Source organism: Bison bison, unplaced genomic scaffold, assembly GCF_000754665.1.
Source record: "Bison bison bison isolate TAMUID 2011002044 unplaced genomic scaffold, Bison_UMD1.0 scf7180017864043, whole genome shotgun sequence".
NCBI lineage: Eukaryota > Metazoa > Chordata > Mammalia > Artiodactyla > Bovidae > Bison > Bison bison.
In genome coordinates this window covers 7,749,902-7,765,696 of record NW_011494615.1, presented here as the reverse complement: position 1 = coordinate 7,765,696, position 15,795 = coordinate 7,749,902, and the positions used below count along the sequence as shown (strand labels likewise).

At 49.0% G+C, this 15,795-nt stretch overlaps 1 protein-coding gene across 1 annotated transcript in view; it reads right to left on the bottom strand.

Moving 5' to 3' along the window:
* Positions 1 to 1,214: 1,214 nt before the first annotated feature.
* Positions 1,215 to 15,795, bottom strand: part of GLB1 (galactosidase, beta 1) — a 104,232-nt gene continuing 89,651 nt past the window's right edge. Inside the window, exon 17 of the mRNA XM_010835584.1 lies at positions 1,215 to 1,757. Coding sequence (XP_010833886.1) covers positions 1,527 to 1,757 — 231 coding nt within the window. The 3' untranslated portion in view covers positions 1,215 to 1,526. The remainder of the gene's footprint in view (positions 1,758 to 15,795) is intronic.

Sequence of the window (15,795 nt, the reverse complement as noted above, 5' to 3'; positions counted from 1 at the left end):
GTGCGCAGGCTCTCTCTAGTTGTGGTGAGTGGGGTCTCTTCTCTAGAGCGGTGCGCGGGCTTCTCACTGCAGCGGCTTCTCTTGTAGTGGAGCACAGGATCTAGGGTGTGTGGGCTCGTTAGCTGGGCGTGAGCTCAGTAGTTACTCCGCGGCATGTGGAATCTTCCTGGACAGAGATCTAACCTGTGACCCCTGCCCCCAGATATGCTCATGTCAACATTCCCGTTTCTGTCACTGTAGTCTTCTCCTCTGGGAACATGAGCATGTGTCAGTATATGACAGATGCCACACCAGAGCCAGAGGACTGGGCTTCAAACCACGTCTCTACAACGTGTAGACGTGAAGTAAACGTGTTAGTCGCTCAGTCGTGTCCAACTCTTTGAGACCCCATGAACTGTAGCCTGCCAGGCTCCTCCATCCACCGGGTTGTCCAGACAAGAATACTGGAGTGGGTTGCCATTTCCTTCTCCAGAGGATTTTCCTGGCCCAGGAATCAAACCTGGGTCTCCCACATTGCAGGCATACTCTTTACCTCCTGAGCTACCAGGGAAGCCCAGTGTGTAGACAGGTGACCTGGTAAATGAGGTCATATGCTCCTCTGAGTTCTGGTGAGGGACAAGTGGATTAAATACACAATACGCTCAGAACTGGACATGGTGGAAGACAGTGCTTACGGTGTGAGATCAGGATGCCTGGGGCAGGAAGGGCATCTCCCACAATTGCTGGGGTCTGCACGTCCACACGTGTGCCCGTCTGTTGACGGGTGAACAGGCCTGGACTGAGTGTGTGCATGTGTGCAGCTCTTATGTCCAAATCGACAACACAGGATCCAACTTAAGGCAACATGCTTTTTTCACACCACTTACCATGAAAATATTTTCAAGTAAATAAATACAGATCTGCATCTGCATCTTAGCGGCTCTGGTGTCTCCCACTGTACAGATGTACCAATCTGTCTATGCTTTCCAACTGCTGATGGTCTGCATAATCATTTGGAGTTGTGTTTATGAGCTCTCCTGGTATGTATCACAGAAATTTAAAAGGAAGTCAAAGACCAGAAAAGCAATGGTCCACTAGATCAAAACAAGACTATTTTCCACTCCTTTGAACCAACCTCAACTTAGTGAAGTGGCTTATTCAGCCCACTCAAGTCTAGTTATGATTTAAATCAGAAGCTATAATTTAATACCTGCTCAACATTAAAAACAGTAAGATCATTTGAATACAAATTTAATAAAAAGGCTACATGATTCTTAACAAAATAAAAATCAGAAAAACTTCAAACGCTTCCCTTCCAACTCTGTGGATGCCTCTGTGTTGCTGGGCTACCAGCCCCACCCCATGACCACGCAGCCTGGACGGGGTGCGTCAGGCACCGCCGGGTGCCAGGGAAACCTAGGTAAGAACACGCCTAGCCCATCTTCCAATCAGAAGTGAATGCTGGCCTTCCGAGCGACAGGTGAGGTATGTGCAAGGCTAGAATTCTGAAGGGTCACAGACTTTGTTCCAGGGAGTCGGTCTTGCTCCTAGTTTGCATGTCTGTGGGTCTGGACTGTGCGAAAAACCGGCTTGTCCACGAACTCCACGGTGCACAGTTCCGGGACACCGTCCTGGCAGGGCGCATGCTCCAGCTCCAGCACCACGATGGTGTTTGGGGTCGAGGTCACCAGGATGTGCTGAGGCACGAACAGGGTCATCTGGGGGCCCCGCACTGGCCAGTAGCGGCCGAGGTTAAAGCCGTTGATCCACACCTGACCCTGGAGAGAGAGAAAACCATCAACCCAGCTGTGCTGACCCCTGAGGGGCATGAGAACCTTGGTGCAGGGGGCGTGGGGTGGGGAAGCAGGCAGTGTCCCCAGGAAGATGCTCAAGTTGGGCAGGAGCTGGGTGGGAGAAGCCACTCATCCCAGTACCCACCCTGCTTCAGGAAGAGACGTGTTTGGTCCCTCCTGTGGCTTCAGTGCCGCGCAAGTCAGCACTGGATGACGCTGCGGCACAGTCACCAAGTTTCTGAATTTTGTCCTGGGTCCGGCGCGACGTGGGGGTGGGGTGCCTGTCTGCACACGCCCGCCTCTGCCCGAGGCCTCTGTACACAGTCGCCTCCCTGCCTCCTCAGGAGACGAGCTTTGCCTCTGTGCTCCCCCCTCCTCCAGGCAGATGGGGGCCTTGCTGCCCGAGGTAAGCAGGAGCCCAGCAGCCCAGACACATGCGCCCTCTAGAAGGATGGGGAGTCGAGGAGGGAGAGGCTGGCCGCCCAGGTCGTCTACCTTCTTGCTACCTTTTGATGGTTTTCACACCAGCATAAAAGTGAGGGGTGGGGACTTGCTTCAAGGAGCACAGAGTATCCTACAAGCTGCGAAGACTTCTGCCGATGCTGCTGCTAAGTCGCTTCAGTCGTGTCCGACTCTGTGCGACCCCATAAGACGGCAGCCCAGTAGGCTCCCCCATCCCTGGGATTCTCCAGGCAAGAACACTGGAGTGGGTTGCCATTTCCTTCTCCAATGCATGAAAGTGAAAAGTGAAAGTGAAGTCGCTCAGTCGTGCCCGACTCTTAGGAGTAGGAAAAGCTGCTTCCACCGCAAAACCCAGAAGGAGGAGAAAGTTCTCGGGAATGGGGCCCGGGCTGGGGTGTGTCTGCACAGCGTGAGAGCAGGAGCTAGAATTTGCTGTCAGGTGGGACTTAGCAGTTGACGGAATAGGTGGACCATTCTGTTACGGAGAAAGCAAGGGAGCAAAGGAGAGAAGGTCACACACAAGAGAATACCTGAGAGAGGATGGAGGAAGGAAGAAGGGAGGAGGAGGGGTGGGAGGAAGAAGCACCAAAATTGGCCCCACAATGGCCCTAATGTCTTGGGGAAACATCCTGCAGAGGTCCAGCCCCGGTTGCCCCCTGGAGCCCTGATCCTGAACCCAGCTCTGGGTGCTCACCCTGGAGCTACCTACTCAGGTCTCACCTTTGGGTAATTTTCAGCCCCCAGGTGGCCCCTGGATGCAAGCTTCCCACCTGGCTTCAAACCTTATTCCTGCCGCCTCCTGCCTGTATGACCCTGGGCAGGTCCCCACTCCCACTGGTACCTGGGGACGGGGGGCAGGCAGGAGGAAGCCGCGCATGGTCAGCATGGCGTGGCTGCACCCCTCACGCCACCCAGTGAAAAGACCTTGGCCTCCACGTCCCCTTGAAAGGAAGCCAGTGATGGAAAGCCACCTGTCTGTCGGGATAAGTCATTCAGAAAAAGGGTGACAGTTTCACACTTCTCAGAATTATTTTACTCTTGTTTTTACCGCGGGATATGCTATCTCGATCCATGCCGAAGGTACATGCAAACGACAGCTTCACCAGGGTTTATCACATTGAAGATCTGGTGGTGCCCCGTTTCCGCAGTGTTAGAGAACAGTAGAGGCCGACTCTGCAGTTGGGGTAGGGGCAGATGGGCTCCAAAGGGAAGCGAGGGAGAGCGCTGTGAGCAGCACGTGTGGGCAATCCCGGCCCCACCTTGCGTCCTGGCCACACCGAGGACCAGTCCCTGCCAAGATGCTGCCCCTCCAATACCTCTCCCGCTGCACCGAGCGGGTCTCCTGTGTTGGTTATTGGGACTGGGGAGCTGGGTGAGAAAAGGCGCCCCCAGCTCCCTCCAGGGTTAGGGGGTGCAATTCACCTGGTGGAGGAGATGAGGTGCAGCGGGCTGGGGCCCCAGGAGCACCTTGCTTGACACTGGAAGGTGGCAGGGGAGCTGGGCCACTGTCAGGGGCTTGCACGGGTAGACGGGGGACTGGCACCTGTGGGCTCAGCTCACCCTTGGTCCCCCAACTACCCCAGGTCTAGCTTATCCCCCAAATGCTGCCCTGCTCACAAACAGTGCAGTAGCTGCACGAGCCAACAGCCCTAAAGACCCCCTCCATGAGCTTCCAGGGGTACCACTTCCTCCTGGGAGCCCCTCGAGGTGCCGACTGGACCAGCCGGGGAGGAAGATGAGCGTTTCTGCCTTTGATTCTCCAGTCCCTCTTCCAACTTTTGCTTCCCCGGCTGCCCCCACATTTCTGGAAGGTCCAGCTGCCACCAGTCAACACTCAGGGTGGCCCCACTTCCCAGACCGCTCTGTGACTGACAGATGTAACCCCTAACCGTCACTCCTAGTTGCTCATCAAAGTGGATGTAATTTTTCTTCTGACCCTCCTGGCTTTGGATCATCTGTTTAAGTTTTCTTTTCTCTCCCAAATTATCACCCATTTGGAGCCTTCAGCCCCCATCTGGATTCTGCCTCCTAACTCACCTAAGTGACTCTAACATGTAGATATTATGCCTGGCCCCTTCTCTCCAACCTTCCCCAAACTCAGGCTTACAGGATCTTTGTTGTTGGTGGTTAGTCTCTAAGTCATGTCCACCTGTTTTGTGACCTCATGCTGTAGGGTCATTCTGTAGCCCATCAGGCTTCTCCATGGAATTCTCCAGGCAAGAATACTGCATTTTCTTCTCCAGGGGATCTTCCTGACCCAGGAATCAAACCTGTGCCTCCTACATTGCAGGCAAGTTCTTTGATTTTGGTTAATTCTCCAAAGCAAGAAAAGTCTTCAAGACAGTTTCCCTCTACTCTCCGTCCTGAACAGAATGGGCGTGCGGGGATGCCTATGACAGTTTGGTTGCCCTTCCAACCCAGAGGAATGAAGGATTCGGAGAGCACAGGTCATGGTACATAGTCCTGAGGCCCTGCTGGTCCACAGAACTGTCCACAGAGATGGAGGGCTTGGTGTTGCCCCACAGGGTAGCTACCTGCACTGACCAGTGGCTGGTGCAGGGAGGAACTAAATTTTCACTTTGAATTAATTCAAAGGTAAATGGAAAATAGCCAGGTGGCCGGTGACTGTTGTGCTGAGCAGCTCAGCAGAGGTGTGGTGAATGCCCATCACTCCATCATCAGACCCATCTCCCTGCTCCTACCTTCCCAGCCAGTTCTTCAGACACATTCCGGGCAGCGCTGGCTCAGGAGCCTGGAGCCACTCCCCACCCCACCCCACCGCCTGGGCAGGTCCCCCTGCTTCCTCTAACTCTAGATCCCAGGCTCCACATAGCAATCCCCCACACTCCAAGCCTTCGGATCCCTCAAGTGTCCACCCCATCACCACCTCCACAGAGAGAAGGTCATCTCACCCTCCTCAGTCCTGGGGCTTCCAAGTCCCTCGCTTGCCCTTTAATATGATTCTTCTAGTTACTGTCATTGTTTGCACATGCAGTCACTTGTTTGACTACTGGTTTATCAGCTATTTGCAGCAGAGAGACATACAATGTACACCCACGACACCCAGGAGGTAAGACTCGTGGACGATTCTGCCTGGGCAAATACCCAGCCCCACTTCAAGAATACTCCTGTCCCTCCCCTCCCAACTTAAGAATTTTAGGGACTACTGTTCACAGGCAGAACAATGCAGCATTTGCCTACTCCCTTGATTAACACTGTGATTTTTTTAAAACACAATTTTTTACGGCACTAAAAAATCAGTTTAGGACTTCCCTGGTGGTCCAGTAATTAAGAATCCGCCTTCCAATGCAGGGGACATAGGTTCAATCCCGGGTCTGGGAAGATCCCGCATGCTGTGAGCAACTAAACCCGTGTCCACAACTTCTGAAACCCATGCTCTAGAGCCTGTGCTCTCCAACAAGAGGAGTCACCGCAATGAGAAGCCGGCGCGGTGCTACTAGCGTGTGGCCCTCGATCGCGCAACTAGAGAAAGCCTATGCTTGGTAACAAGCCAGCGCAAAAAAAAAAATCACTTTAAAAGAGTCAAACTGAAAAAAAAAATCTATTAAAATATATATGTACATTCTGATTCTTGTTTCCCTTTTAAAAAATTATGCTGAAATTATTGGTGGGGGGAGAGTAGGCCCATGTGATCTAAATAGACATAACTCTTTTTTTCCCTTTTGTTGTAGCCATGTGGCTTGGGGATCTTAGTTTCCTGCCCAGGGATAGCACCTGTGCCCCTTGGGGTGCAAGCTCGGAGTCCCAAACATTGGACCTCCAGGAAAGTTCCTAAAAGTAGACACACTCTTAATCAACACAGTTAAGTATTAATACATACTAAGGCCGAGCATCTGTAGAGTGAACACTGATGGCTTCAGAGTTTCCCTGGGTTGTCCCAGCTGAGACATCTCCATGACAAATGCTGACTTTCTCTGACTGTGGCTTGACCCCTGACAGACTCCCCGCTCTCCGCTAAATATTATCACCAAGGTTGTAATAGTTCCAGTGAAGGACAGGTTCCTGGCAGTGACTGACTTGCTTCTGTGTTAATCAGGCAGACATGTGTCTGTCTGTCTGTTTTCAATTCTCCGGATAAATAGAACCCTCTGAGAAGAATGTAAAACAAAAGATTCAATCCTGGTTTAAGTCATAGCTTCAACATTCTCAAATGTGGTCAGGAGTTCCTTTAACAACACCAAATTTGGGTTGAAGGTTGACTCTGTTCTACTCTGGAAGAAGACATTTAGATACTTGGAAGACTTAAAGGTCCATTTCTCAAGGTTAAAAGGTTCTCACATGCATGATTCATGAGTATTTATGGTGCTAACTTGGGAGGAAAAAATAAAGAAAAAAAAGTAAAACAGTGAGAGATAAGATGTTAAATAAACCTCCACACAGGAGAAAACCAAAATCTCCCCTGCCTTCAGACCCCAAGTCTGTGGCTGATGCAACACCTTTCCTTCCTCCTTTGTCTTAGAATAAAAAGTTTATGGTTTCTCTGTATTTTAGGACAGACCCAGATAGAATCGAAGCCACGAAAATGCAGAATATTAACATAAAGGATGAGTCACTTCCTGCTCTCAGCAAACCCCCAAAGATAAATTCCTTCCTTTTCAACTCGCCCTGGGTGCCAGCATCGCTTGATCTTTTTATGGAGCATCTCCCCTATGACTTTCCTCATGCGTCCTCACATTCCTGGAACGAAGCTAAGAACTGGTAAGCAAAAACCATCTCTAGGCAGCATATACCATTTGTTGCGGAGTCCATGCACTAAAATTTGTAGAGATTCTCCTTTACTCAGAGCCCATTTACTCCTGTTGGCATACAATTCTTACAAGCCTTGTTACTAAATTAATATACATTTGGGCAAAGGTGTCTATCTAGTTTCCAAGTTCACAGGACTTGTGATTAGAAACAATGAAGTGGAAATAGTAAACCTTGTTAGGGGTAGGAGAACTGTAAATCAGGCCAAAAAGAGTTGAAAAAGCATATCAAATTCAGAATGAAAGTAGGGTCAAACAGGGCTAAGACTTCGTGGTAGGCTGCAGACATGCCCACAACTTTTCACAGCATATGCACTCAGGAAGTAGAATCTTGGATGGGGCTGGTCGAGTGTTGGGCAAAGAACATGGAAGAAGTGACATGTGAATTCTGACTTGGGTCTTAAGAATCCTTGCACGTCTGCATTTTTTTCTTTGAACACTGCCAGTCATCATATGAGCAAGCCCAGGTTGGCCTGCTAGATGATGGGAGAGACACAGACCGATCTGTACGGCCTCAGCAGACAGCCAGCCAAGCCCCAAGACGAGGGCCTCCTCACTGACTGGAAGGGCTTGCCCAGCCAAGACCAGCGAAACCACAACCCAGTCTGCCAACACTCCCAATCAGGAGCTAAATAGAGGGTTGCTGTTTGACACCACTAAGTTTGGGGTGGTTTTTTAGACAGCGAAAGCTAACTGATAACACAACTCCATGGCCATCAGTGTACAGCAGCATGCTACTTTTCAGTAAAGTAAATGATGTCATTGAACCCAATTTCACAAGAGTAGGGTTATCCTCTACTAGTCAGTTCCTCTTTCACCAATTAGCCTCCAAATCCCATCTCCAAGTCCCCACCTCTGTCGTATCTGTACCTCTCTCAGGGTTGTTGTAAGTAAGTGAGAGGATTCAGGTGAGCACTCAGCATGGTGGCTGGTGTGCAGGGAGCTCTCCACAAGACTGCTGGTATTGTTTCCCACAGCTGGGCCCCTTTTCCATCCTCTCTGCTGCACTAAATTCCAGCTTCCTTCCTTGTCCCTGGACCACTTCTCCTGCAGAAGAGCAAGTGTTGGGGAACGAGGAAGAAGGGGCTGTCTTATATATATCAGACGAGATCTGAGGCCTCCAGTGGTCAGTCCACCCTGGTGGTTGGATGTGGTGTTCCCCGTCCTCAAAAATGATGAGCTGGAAATCGGGGTGTTACATCTGTGGGGATGAGCTCCCCTCAAAGTGTAAGCAGAGGGCCCTGAATCAAGTCCTGAAAACTGAAATACAGACAGAGAAAGAAAAGCCTGAGAAGGAACGAAGACAGGGTAGGAAACCAGAAGTTCGTAGACATCAGGAGAGCTTCAAGGGAGGGCGTGGTTACCTGTGTCAGATGTTACTTGCCAAGAAGTTAAGTGAGACATGTCTGGGGAGCATGTCACCACGTGGGTGTCAGTGATCTCAGCAGGGACAGCTTCCGAGCATGGGTGCAGAGTTCCTGCCCACTGCCGTCCACTCTACAGACTGAGTCCTTTCCTGACAGGCATCTTCCCGCTGCATTCCCATAAGTGCTGAAGTGTCCCCTTTAACTTGCCTCACACAGCCCGGCCCCCACAACCTGTACAGAATTATCCATAGAGACTCAAGATTGACGGGTCATCTAGAAGATGACCATCAGGTCTGGAAACAGAGATGACACAATTTCATTGTGCTGAATGCAACTTTCCTTTTTTGCTGTGTTCCAGACTTCATGGCCACTCCCTGTGACGACCAAGAGCGGATAGCTCTTCCTGAATGAGCAGGAAGTACTTGAGTGGCCTCTGACCCCCACCGTGCTCCTGAGTCATTCCCCTCAGAGGCTGACAGTGCCATACCTCCAGTTGTGTAGGCTCCAAATTCTGGAGTCCTAGTTCTGAACAACCTGTTGGGGATTCCCATGAGCCCCTCCTCAGATTCAATAATGTCCTAGAATGGCTCACAGAATGCAGAAAAACACTTTACTGATATCTATGGGGTTATTATAAAGGATACAACTCAGAAATGGCCAGATGAAAAAGATTCACAGGGCAAGGTATTAGGGGTGCGGGGCTGAGCTGCCGGCCGTCTCCATCTGTACCTCCCGCCCAGGTGTAAGCTGTCAAGTGTTCACCGACCCAAAAGCTCCTGAATCTTGTTGTTCTAAAGTTTTTTTGTAGAATTTCATTTCCAGTCCCTGACCCTAACTCCAGAGGTTGAGGAAGGATGGGCTGAAAGTCCCAATGTCTAATCACATTGTCTTTCTGGTGACTAGGCCTCAGGATAGGACTGATCACCAGAAAGACCAAATGATTAGAGAGCTGGAAATGTCAAAAGCAAGATTCAAAAACAGTCTCCAAATAGAAGATAGTTACCAACCCTTCATTATAAATTTTTTTATCCATGGTTCTTTTACAGCTTCTTGCTTTTCATCTATATTCAATGTTGATTTTTTTTGGTCACCAGCATGTGGTGTCTCCGTTCCCTGACCAGGGATCGAACCTGTGCCCCTGGCAGTGGAAGCTTGGAGTTCTAACCAGTGGACCACAAGCGAGGTCCCTCTATGTAGCTTCTTAATGTTCAAAGCTTAATTCTGGTAGAGGAAAAACCGGAAGTTATCCCAGCCCTCTCACCCCCATGCTCTGTTAGGCACCCAGACCTACTGCAAGTGGTAATAAATGTAGGAAGTCTACAGAGGATATTCATGTGGTGTCCTCCACATGCATCTGAAGGAGAGATAAACAGCACACACGTCACTGCAGAGACAGAGTAAGGGTTTTAGGTCTGTCCCATCTGGCACGCTGGAGCACTGAAAAGCAATGCTCGCTGTGGGGAGTTTGTGGTCGGACGAGAGTTCTGTGCAGACCAAGCGCTGGTCTGTGTCTCTTGGATGAAGCCAAACATGTCAGACCACTTCCCAAAGAAATCCCAGTTGACGTTCGGGCATTTAACCAGAAAGCCACATCCGACCCAAGTATGGCCGATTAATCAGAAGTGACTTTTTTTTAATCTCCTGAATCTCCTTATCAGTGACTTCATTCACCCCATCAAAGTAGTTTCTCTATAACAAGTGAATGGCAGAAGTCAAAGGGCCAGAACAGGGGCCTCCTCGGGGCCTCCCAGATGGAGGATAGAGCGGGTTTGGTGTCGAAAGGCAGAGTCTTAGAAACCGCCCACGCTTTGGGTGGTCCATCCCCTCTGCATCCCCCTGGTCTGCTAAAGTGCACATCCTCCCAAACTCAGAACTCCATGCCCTGGGAGGGGGTGTGTGATCTGTCTGCCGTGCATGTGTCGATCGCTCAGAACCTCAGGAGCTGGCATGGATGGTCCAAGGCAATAGGGACCACCGCTCGCTGGAACAGAATAGAAAACGCGCATGCTCTGTCCTAGGCATGATAAACGTGTGTTCTCTGACCTTCAGACCTAGGCAACCCAGGCTCACAAATCTCAAGGACAGACCTTCTGGTGTGTGTGTGTGAGGGGGTAAAGCTTTACTGAAATGTAATTCACATACTATATAACTCCCTCATTTCAAGTATACAACTCAATGGTTATTAGTTTACTAAAGAGCAATCCAACCATCACCCCAAAGAAAAACTCTTCAGTCTTTAGTATCCACCCCCACCCCCTTTCCCTAATACCCCCTTTTCCCTGCTCTAGGCAACCACTCATCTTCCTGGGTCTATAGATCTGCCTGTTCTGGACATTTCACATACATGGTACCACATGGTATATATGGTTTGTGACTAGCTTCTTTCACGGAACATGTTTTCAAGGTTCATCCATGTCGTTCATTTGTCTTTTTAATATTTTGATTTATTAACACTGCTGAGTGGACTTTTCTCTAGTTGTGGTGAGCAGGGGCTACTTTCCCTCGTGGTGTGTAGGCTTCTCACTGCGGTGCCTTCTCTTGTTGTGGAGCAAGGGCTCTAGGACGCACAGGCTTCAGTGGTCGTGGTGCACGGGCTTAGTTGCTCTGAAGCATGTGGGATCCTCCCCGATCAGGGATAGAACCCGTGTCTCTTGCATTGGCAGCTGGATTCTTTACCACTGAACCACCAGGAAAGTCCCGTTCATTTGTTTTTACTGCCAAATAATTTTCCATTAAACGGATAGGCCATAGTTTGTTTATACATTATTAGTTGATGGGCACTTGGGTTTTTTTACCTTTTAGTTGATTCTGGATAATTCTGGGTAATACTGCTCTGTACATTTGTGTACAGTTTTTACCTTTATTTTTGGCTGAACCATGCAGCATGTGGGATCTTAGTTCCCCTGCGTACTGGTTTTTGATGAGATGTATGAACTAGATGAGTTTCTTGGGTTCTAAACACCCTGACATATTCATAAATATTGTGTGCACATGTACTTTAAGATTAAATTTTTTTTTTACTTTTGACTGCACTGTTTCTTGGTTGCTTTGTGCAGGCTTTCTCGAGCTATGGTGAGGGGGGCTGTGGGGGCTATTCTTCGTTACTATCCAGGAGCTTCTCATTGCAGTGGCTTCTCTTGCTTCAGAGCACAGTGGGCTCTGGAGAGCGGGCTCAGTAGTTGTGGCTCATGGGCTTCGTGGCTCTATGGCATGCAGAATCTTCCCAGGGATAGAACATGTGTACCCTGCATTGGCAAGTGGATTCTTATCTACTGCACCACCAGGCAAGTCCTGTACATGAACTTTTCAAGCATAAAGGTGCAGAAAACCCATCAGACTAAGTAAGTGAAGAGCTTCTGCCTGGATCATTAGTACAAGCTCCCCCTGGCCTTCGAGGCCCTGTACATGCTGCCGGCCTTTTCATCTGGGCCTCCAAGTCAGACAGACCTAGGGCTGGGGAGCCTTTTCACCAGCATGTCTGTACCTCACACCAGATACTGAGGTCTTTGAGCCTCTATCTGCTCATCTGCAAACTGGAGACACTACCAGGACATCCTACCACAGGGGCCTCCTTTGATGATTATAAAGATAGTGTCTCTTAGGTGCTGAGCAAAATGCCTGGGTCAGTAACTCTTGGGTGTGACACTTCCATGACCTGGCCAAGGTGAACCCCTTTGACCTCCAAAAACATGCTATGCTTTTCCATTTATTTTTTTCCTTTATATCTGCTATTCTTTCACTTGGAAGTTCCCTCCCTGACATAACCTCTGATTCCGATGAAGGACTTATCCATCCTTTGGGTGTGTTTCAAGCTCCATCTGAGCCTTCAGCCCTGCTCATAACTCCTGGGAAAGATAATGCTGTCTTTATGCGTTACATCTCTTGAAGGTTCTTTCTCTAAGCCATGGAGCTGATGCCACCTGGTGAGCCACCGTTTGTGTTGGCTCTTCTCGTGGGCCTTGGTCCCATACCCCCAGCAACAGCCAAGCCTCTCTTCACCAAAGGGACCCTCGGAAGGCCTGCACTCTACTCACCTCCAAGAGGTTTCTTGCAAGGGACCCAGCAACATAATCAAGTCCCCTCTTCCACCTGAAGGCAGTTACAGAGCAACCAGGCCCAGGGAGGAGGCCAGATAAACCGGGCACTTAAAAAAAAAATGCCTCTCGTGAAACTTATGGCTCAGCAGGTGAAACTGGGGCGCCAGTTTGAGTGACGAAGTGTCATGGCTGCTGAGTCCAGACTGGGCTCTAGAGGGATCAAGGGGGACAAAGTGTCTAGGAAGGTTTCAGAGAGGAGTTAATGCCAGTCTTGAAGTTGTGAAAACCCAGTGGGCACAGAGAGGGAATGAAAAAGAGTGAACAGAGGACACCAAGAGGGAGAAGAGGGCCAGTAACGGGGGAAGGGAACATGGTGGAAGAGCGGGGTGAGGAAGCGGGAGGGAGAGAATGAGCATGCGCAATCCACTGGGAGGATCCGGGGAAGGCTATACTTTGTTTCCGGGTCAGGCCATACTTTGTTTCCGGGTCCCAGCGGCCCTAGATATTGCTTCTGGGCTGCATGCAACAAGGAGTTGGAGAGAAGACGGAGAAGCTGACAAAGTGCAGGAGGAGGAAAAGAGAGAACAGGAACTCGGCCTGGAGGAAGAAGGTGGGGAGGGGGTTTGGAGCTTGCACTTCCTTCTAGAGGCCACGGGGCAGGAAGTGAGGGTGGAGGCAGAGAGATAAGTCTGACAGGAAGCTGAGGAACAAAGGATCTCACCTGATAGCGTCAAGTAGGGTGAGTCCTCTGGGGAGGAGGTGGGGAGGAGGCGGGGAGGAGGCAGGTGGTTTAAGGGAGGTGGTGAGAGTTAGAGGCCAGCTGGGGATAGGGAAGACTTGCTGGGCAGCTTGGGGACCTCCAGAGTTTGGAGACTGAGGGGACGAATATGCCAGAGAGGCCACACCCGGGGTCCTCAGTTACCGAGAACTAGCAGAGAGAGGCTAGTGCTGAATCCATTCCCAGTGAGGGTGAACAAGGAGTGGAAGGGCAAGGGGGCCAGTGGATTGAGGGCTCCTAAGGAAAAGACTTTTCGCTGGAAAAGACTCTGATGCTGGGAGGGATTGGGGGCAGGAGGAGAAGGGGATGACAGGATGAGATGGCTCGATGGACGTGAGTTTGAGTGAACTCCGGGAGTTGGTGATGGACAGGGAGGCCAGGCGTGCTGCAATTCATGGGGTTGCAAAGAGTCGGACACGACTGAGCGACTACACTGAAGGAAAAAAAATGGTGGTGTCGTCTAGGCAGGATAGGGAAGAACTGTGGCCCTGATGGTGGAGTTTCAGGTCATTTACAAGATCCAAGAGTAGACCTGGGAGCCTTGAGAATTTTGAGGGATAGAAACATATGGCCAGAGAGAGGATGCTGCTAAGTCGCTTCAGTCGTGTTCGACTCTGTGCGACCCCATAGACGGCAGCCCACCAGGCTCCCCCATCCCTGGGATTCTCCAGGCAAGAGTGCTGGAGTGGGGCGCCATTTCCTTCTCCAGTGCATGAAAGTGGAAAGTGAAAGTGAAGTCGCTCAGTCGTGTCGAACTCTTAGCGACCCCATGGACTGCAGCCTACCAGGCTCTTCCATCCATGCGATTTTCCAGGCATGAGTACTGGAGTGGGGTGCCATTGCCTTCTCCCAGAGAGAGGATAGTAGAGCTTAAAATTACAGAAAAATGTTCACCAGGAAATATATGCTTGGGCGATAAACTAAGTCTCAATAAATTTAAGAAGATTTTGCAACCATCACCACAATTTAATTTGGGGACATTTCCATCACCCCAAAAAGAAACCCCATACCAATTTTCAGTCACTCTCTATTCCCACCCTAAGTCCTAGGCAGCCATTCATTTACTTTTTGGTGTTTCTGATTGGCCTTTTCTTCTTTTTTTTTTTGATTGACCTTTTCTGAAGAATTCAGACAAATGGGATCACACAATATGCAGTCTTTTATGATTGGCTGCTTTTACTTAAGGGTCTTCAGTCTTGCAAAACACCTCCAAGGGAATGGTCAGTCTTTGGATGGGGTGTGTTAATCTCTATTCACAGGTGGGCAGGGACCTCCAGGGAGGCCATTAAGTATGATTATAATAATAAAGCAATGAAAATCAAGTCAAAGAAACAATTTTGAACAGGGAGGCAGAACTGGCTTCCTCCTTGCAACATTCCTTGAAGAAGGTGATGGCAACCCACTCTAGTACTCTTGACTGGAAAACCCCATGGATGGAGGAGCCTACAGTCCATGGGGTTGCAAAGAGTTGGACACAACTGAAGCGACTTAGCAGCAGCAGCAGCTTTTACTTAGCATAATATTTTTCACATTTATCCATGTAGCCTGTATCAGTAGTCTGTCCCTTTTTATTGTGGAATATCATTCCATTATATGGATATTGCATAGTTTCTTTCTCCATTTATCAGTTGATGGACATTTTGAATTATTTCCAACTCTTGGTTATTTTGATAATGCTACTATGAATATTTGCATGTAACTCTTTGTGTAGACACATGTTTTCATTTCTCTTGGAAACAGCTGGGAGTAGAATTGAAGGCAATGGCACCCCACTCCAGTACTCTTGCCTGGAAAATCCCATGGACGGAGGAGCCTGGTAGGCTGCAGTCCATGGGGTCACTAAGAGTCGGGCACGACAGAGCGACTTCACTTTCACTTTTCATGGTAATTTTAGGAGAAATTGAAGAAACTGCCAAACTGTGTTCCAAAGTGTTTGTACCATTTTACAATTCCACTAGCAATGTAGGAGGGTTCCCATTTCTCCATATCCTTGCCAACATTTGTTCTTGTCCATCTTTTAATATTACAGCCATTCTAGTGGGTGTGAAGTGGTATTTCATTGTGGTTGATTTGCACTTCCTTAATGATTTGCACTTCCTAAAAGCATTAAGCATCTTTTCATATACTTATCTTCTTTGGTGAAATGTCCATGCAAGGCCTTTGCCCATTTTTTGAGTGGGTTGGTTATCTATTACTGAATTCTTTATATATTCTAGAACCAAGTCCTTTGTCAGATATATGCATTGAAAACATTTTCTGCCAATCTCAAGTTTGGATATTCATTTTTTAAATAATGTCTTTTGAAGGGAAAACATTTTCAATTTTGATAGAATCTAATTCATCAATTTTTTCCTTTAAGGATTATGTATTAGGTGTCAAGTCTAAGAAGTCTTTGCCTAATGCAAGATCAGGAAGATTTTTCTCCTTCTTCTAGAAGTTTTATAGAAGAATTAAGTTAGAAATAAAAAAATAAAAAATGCTTCTAAAACAAAAACACAGAGAATTCCTTGGTGATTCAGTGCTTAGGACTGTGTGCATTCAATGCTGAGGGCCTGGGTTCAATCCCTGGTCAGGGAACTAAGATCCTACAAGCTGTGCAGTACGGCCAAAAAA